Genomic DNA, 6,013 nt, shown 5'->3' on the forward strand with positions numbered 1-6,013 from the left:
AACCGAAGGGCTGCAAGTGCGTGAGACACCCCACCAAGTATACGGCCCCCTGTGTCCTGCACTGGTGACAGACACTGCGGCAACCACTAATGGCCGCCAGCACTGTTCCCATAGGAGTCGCTAGAGGGCTGATAGACGAACCTCCCACCAAGTTGCAGCAATGATTTGTAATATCTGCCGCTTCTCCACAGGGTGAAAGAAGTATACCGACTGGAGGAAATCCAGAAGATCTTCTTAAGGTGATTCCCTCCTGCTCTCCCCCTCACTCACCAACAATCAGATGGGAGGATTATTGGGGTTCTGACCCCAACGTGCCCTAACAGGCATATGTGGCTGGGAGTTGTAGTTCCACAAAAGCTGAGATGCCGATGGCCGCAGACCCCTGATGTAATGCCTTCTCTTCTGCTTTGGGCTTAGGTTGGAGATGAAGATCATTAAGAGCTCGGGTGGGATGCCGCGACTTTCCTACACAGGCAGAGATGACCGCCACTTTGTGCCATCCGGACTGTACATTGTGAAGACTTTGAACGGTGAGTGCGGAGTGTGCCGTGGGTGAAAATACCCAAACCCCAGCCCGTATAATGACCTGTGTCCTCCCACAGATCCCTGGACCATGGCCTTCAGCAAGAGCCACAACTGCAAATACTTCTACAACCACAAGACCCACAAATCCACTTACGAGGTCCCAGTCGAATCCATTGCACCATTTCAGTAAGTCCGGAGCACAAAGCGCCCTCGTATCAAGTACCAACTCGTATCCTCGTGTTTCAGTTCCTTACTAAGTTCTCTGCCTGCTGTCAGTGAATTGAAACTGTATCTTATATCATCCATATATTATGCAGGCTTTAATCCGGTCCTAACCTCATTGTTTTCACACAGCTGAGGTTCTGCTACAATTGTATTCAGTGTGGACAATCTTCAGCCTGGACTCCGGACTGCGAGGTTGTGACTGCACCGGTACATTGTAACAAACTATCAGGACACCACAGATTTGTGCCACTGATGAGCTTAGTTCATAGAGGATGGCCTAGACTGAAATATTGCAACAAATCCTCAGCTGTGATAGGCATTGGATCAGGATAGGATTGCGGCCTCTTAACCTAAAGAATATCGCAATTTATTAACAGCAAGCAGAGATCTTGAAATTGGTGAGGATTGAATATAAATTTGTCAAAGTCTCTCCTACTTTTGTGGTTACAACCCTGTCCTCGCTGAGGGTTATATTGGGGTACGGACGGCATTTCCCACGTGTCCTTAATGCCTATTTTGTGTCTCGTCTCGCAGCGTCTGCTTCTCGGCGCGCCTCTTCTGGGAGTGGGGCGAGGGGGTGCAGATCCACGAGTCTCAGAAACAAGACCCCAACACGGACAAGCTCTCCAAAGACACCGTCCTGCACTTCATCCGGATGCATCAGCCCTCGTCCTCGGGGGGTAGAGAGGAAAGGTAGCGACCGGACAGACAGAACCTCGGACCTTCCACCACCTCTTCATCATCGGCTGCTCTAATGTGGGACTCAGAACTGGGACGGCTTTCAGAGACTTGTATGGAGGGGACGTGGAGGAGAACGCAGCCCCGCTCCTTCCGACTTCATTAAAGAGACGTTTATTGCACTGCGGATGATGGACGGTTCTCGTCTATTCTCTTTTAACTCCTGGAATTTAGTTCTGTTGAACTGCAAGAGATTTCTTTTCTCCTACATTGCAGATAGTCGCCCATCCTAAGAGCCAAACGCAGGGGATTGGGGGGTTTGGGGTCGCCCCCCTATAAGCCGTCTGTGACTCTAGGGACACAATTGTGATAAATGGCTTGGAATAGAAGCTCTGAGCACGGGGGTGGGGAGAGGGATCTGCTGCAGCCTCGCACCCCATCCATCAATCCTTGTATTCGCTTTGAATCATTGTCCTGTCGGTGTGTGTTTTAATGCATGGTTTGCTTGTACCCATGCCATCAGGAGCCCACCACCCTACAGCAATAAAGCACTAGAGTTTGGATATAAAGCTGGGTTTTTGCCTCTCCGGGGGATCACTACAGATCAGATAGCCAATGCCGAATAGAGGGATGGAGTGTACAATGTACATGGAGAAGAGTACGGGTCTCACATCTTAATCATCAAATTATGGTTTCTCTACCGTAAGGGACAGAGAGAACAGTGTGGTCCCATCCACATCGTACCCACTAATTTGACAGGCGGTACTCTATTCCTCCTAACACTTCAGATGTGGCTCATGGCGGATGGTCCTGCTTTGACCCCCCCCCCCACCCCGTGCCTGGGACCGCGACAGTGCGTGAAGGAAGACATACTTATGCCAGCAACCTCCCTCACATGGGGGCTCCTGATGCCGTCTTCAGAACTGTGAAGAAGGTGTCGGGACTATGTATGGATACAGGTATCCCTCCCTTCCACAGTCCCTCCTCATGGCGACGGGGGCTCCACAGGATCAAGGGAAATTTTGTTAGGCGGATAGCGCCCCCTTTACTCCCTTCCCTCTTTTGGCCCTTTTAAAATATTTAGGCCCTGGATTCAACCTAGCTCCATTCTCCGATTGACCACGCCTCCACTGCACCTCATCCAATCAACCGCAGAGCCTTCCTCGCGCCTTTTTTGTATTCTGGGGGGTTTTTACTCTCACCAGCGCTCTCCCCCCCCCCCCCCTTCCTTCTCCCGCCAGCGCCACAGATATATTTGCAGCTGACTGTGGTCCCTGACATAATTCCATCACGGCCTCTGCTCTGTTTTACTTTTCAGCTCCGTTTCCACACAGGACAAGGTAGGCCCTGTCCAGTCTGTCTGACTCTCAGGCTTTAGTCCCTTGTAACAGACTTTCCCCCATTCTAACCTAGGGAGGGCGTTTCACTCCTTTTCCCCTGTAACAGAGGTCCCCCTGTCTAACCTAGGGAGGGCGTTTCACGCTTCCTTTTCCCCTGCAACAGAGGTCCCCCTGTCTAACCTAGGGAGGGCGTTTCACTCCTCCTTTTCCCCTGTAGTAGAGGTCTCCCTGTCTAACCTAGGGAGGGCGTTTCTCTCCTCCTTTTCCCCTGTAGCAGAGGTCTCCCTGTCTAACCTAAGGAGGACGTTTCATTCCTCCTTTTCCCCTGTAGCAGAGGTCCCCCTGTCTAACCTAGGGAGGGCGTTTCATTCCTCCTTTTCCCCTGTAGTACAGGTCCCCCAGTCTAACCTAGGGAGGGCGTTTCACTCCTTTTCCCCTGTGACAGAGGTCCCCCTGTCTAACCTAGGGAGGGCGTTTCATTCCTCCTTTTCCCCTGTAGTACAGGTCCCCCTGTCTAACCTAGGGAGGGCGTTTCACTCCTTTTCCCCTGTGACAGAGGTCCCCCTGTCTAACCTAAGAAGGGCGTTTTACTCCTCCTTTTCCCCTGTAGTACAGGTCCCCCCGTCTAACCTAGGGAGGGCGTTTCACTCCTTTTCCCCTGTGACAGAGGTCCCCCTGTCTAACCTAGGGAGGGCGTTTCATTCCTCCTTTTCCCCTGTAGCAGAGGTCCCTTGTCTAACCTAGGGAGGGCGTTTCACTCCTCCTTTTCCCCTGTAGCACAGGTTCCCCAGTCTAACCTAGGGAGGGAGTTTCACTCCTCCTTTTCCCCTGTAGCAGAGGTCCCCCTGTCTAACCTAGGGAGGACGTTTCATTCCTCCTTTTCCGCTGTAGCAGAGGTCCCCCAGTCTAACCTAGGGAGGACGTTTCATTCCTCCTTTTCCGCTGTAGCAGAGGTCCCCCAGTCTAACCTAGGGAGGACGTTTCACTCCTCCTTTTCCGCTGTAGCAGAGGTCCCCCAGTCTAACCTAGGGAGGGCGTTTCACTCCTCCTTTTCTGCTGTAGCAGAGGTCCCCGTGTCTAACCTAGGGAGGACGTTTCATTCCTCCTTTTCCGCTGTAGCAGAGGTCCCCCAGTCTAACCTAGGGAGGGCGTTTCACTCCTCCTTTTCTGCTGTAGCAGAGGTCCCCCAGTGTAACCTAGGGAGGGCGTTTCATTCCTCCTTTTCCGCTGTAGCAGAGGTCCCCCAGTCTAACCTAGGGAGGACGTTTCACTCCTCCTTTTCCCCTGTAGTACAGGTCCCCCAGTCTAACCTAGGGAGGGCGTTTCACTCCTTTTCCCCTGTGACAGAGGTCCCCCTGTCTAACCTAGGGATGGCGTTTCAATTCTCCTTTTCCCCTGTAACAGAGGTCTCCCAGTCTAACCTAGGGAGGGCGGTTCAATCCTCCTGTTCCCCTGTAACAGAGGTCTCCCAGTCTAACCTAGGGAGGGCGTTTCAATCCTCCTATTCCCCTGTAGCAGAGGTCCCCCAGTCTAACATAGGGAGGGCGTTTCAATCCTCCTTTTCCCCTGTAGCAGAGGTCTCCTAGTCTAACCTAGGGAGGGCGTTTAAATCCTCCTTTTCCCCTGTAGCAGAGGTCCCCCTGTCTAACCTAAGGAGGGCGTTTCAATCCTCCTTTTCCCGTGTAGGAGAGGTCCCCCTGTCTAACCTAGGGAGGGCGCTTCAATCCTCCTTTTCTACTGTAGCAGAGGTCCCCCTGTCTAACCTAAGGAGGGCGTTTCAATCCTCCTTTTCCCTTGTAGCAGAGGTCCCCCTGTCTAACCTAGGGAGGGCGTTTCAATCCTCCTTTTCCCCTGTAGCAGAGGTCCCCTTGTCTAACCTAGGAAGGGCGTTTCAATCCTCCTTTTCCCCTGTAGCAGAGGTCCCCCTGTCTAACCTAAGGAGGGCGTTTCAATCCTCCTTTTCCCCTGTAGCAGAGGTCCCCCTGTCTAACCTAGGGAGGACGTTTCAATCCTCCTTTTCCCCTGTAGCAGAGGTCCCCTTGTCTTACCTAGGGAGGGCGTTTCAATCCTCCTTTTCCCCTGTAGCAGAGGTCCCCCTGTCTAACCTAGGGAGGACGTTTCAATCCTCCTTTTCCCCTGTAACAGAGGTCCCCTTGTCTAACCTAGGGAGGGCGTTTCAATCCTCCTTTTCCCCTGTAACAGAGGTCCCCTTGTCTAACCTAGGGAGGGCGTTTCAATCCTCTTTTTCCCCTGTAACAGAGGTCCCCTTGTCTAACCTAGGGAGGGCGTTTCAATCCTCCTTTTCCCCTGTAACAGAGGTCCCCTTGTCTAACCTAGGGAGGGCGTTTGAATCCTCCTTTTCCACTGTAGCAGAGGTCCCCCTGTCTAACCTAAGGAGGGCGTTTCAATCCTCCTTTTCCCGTGTAGCAGAGGTCCCCCTGTCTAACCTAGGGAGGGCGTTTCAATCCTCCTTTTCTACTGTAGCAGAGGTCCCCCTGTCTAACCTAATGAGGGCGTTTCACTCCTCCTTTTCCCCTGTAGCAGAGGTCCCCCTGTCTAACCTAGGGAGGGCGTTTCAATCCTCCTTTCCCCCTGTAGCAGAGGTCCCCCTGTCTAGCTTAAGGAGGGCTTTTCACTCGTCCTTTTCCCCTGTAGCAGAGGTCCCCCTATCTAGCCTACGGAGGGTGTTTCACTCTTCCTTTTCCCCTGTAGCAGAGGTCCCCCTGTCTAACCTAGGGAGGGCGTTTCACTCCTCTTACCCTGTAACAGAGGTCTCTCAGTCTAACCTAGGGAGGGCGTTTCACTCATCCTTTTTCCCTGTAGCAGAGGTCCCCCTGTCTAACCTAAGGAGGGCGTTTCAATCCTCCTATTCCCCTGTAACAGAGGTCCCCCTGTCTAACCTAGGGAGGGCGTTTAAATCCTCCTATTCCCCTGTAGCAGAGGTCCCCCTGTCTAACCTAGGGAGGGCGTTTCAATCCTCCTATTCCCCTGTAGCAGAGGTCCCACTGTCTAACCTAGGGAGGGCGTTTCAATCCTCCTATTCCCCTGTAGCAGAGGTCCCCCTGTCTAACCTAGGGAGGGCGTTTCAATCCTCCTATTCCCCTGTAGCAGAGGTCCCCTTGTCTTACCTAGGGAGGGCGTTTCAATCCTCCTTTTCCCCTGTAGCAGAGGTCCCCTTGTCTAACCTAGGGAGGGCGTTTCAATTCTCCTTTTCCCCTGTAGCAGATGTCCCCCTGTCTAACCTA

The 6,013-nt window shown here is 52.8% G+C and overlaps 1 protein-coding gene across 2 annotated transcripts in view; it reads left to right on the forward strand.

Annotated features, from left to right (window-relative positions):
- CMTR1 (cap methyltransferase 1) overlaps positions 1 to 1,997 on the forward strand; it is a 71,691-nt gene extending 69,694 nt beyond the window's left edge. For both annotated transcript variants that reach the window (XM_073556263.1, XM_073556262.1), the window contains exons 22-25: positions 192 to 239; positions 418 to 530; positions 603 to 711; positions 1,285 to 1,997. In XM_073556263.1, coding sequence (XP_073412364.1) covers positions 192 to 239; positions 418 to 530; positions 603 to 711; positions 1,285 to 1,447 — 433 coding nt within the window. In that variant the 3' untranslated portion in view covers positions 1,448 to 1,997. The remainder of the gene's footprint in view (positions 1 to 191; positions 240 to 417; positions 531 to 602; positions 712 to 1,284) is intronic.
- The last annotated feature ends 4,016 nt before the right edge of the window (positions 1,998 to 6,013 follow it).

Source organism: Dendrobates tinctorius, unplaced genomic scaffold (assembly GCF_039654945.1).
Source record: "Dendrobates tinctorius isolate UK_male_01 unplaced genomic scaffold, ASM3965494v1 ptg000232l, whole genome shotgun sequence".
NCBI classification, from domain to species: Eukaryota; Metazoa; Chordata; class Amphibia; order Anura; family Dendrobatidae; genus Dendrobates; species Dendrobates tinctorius.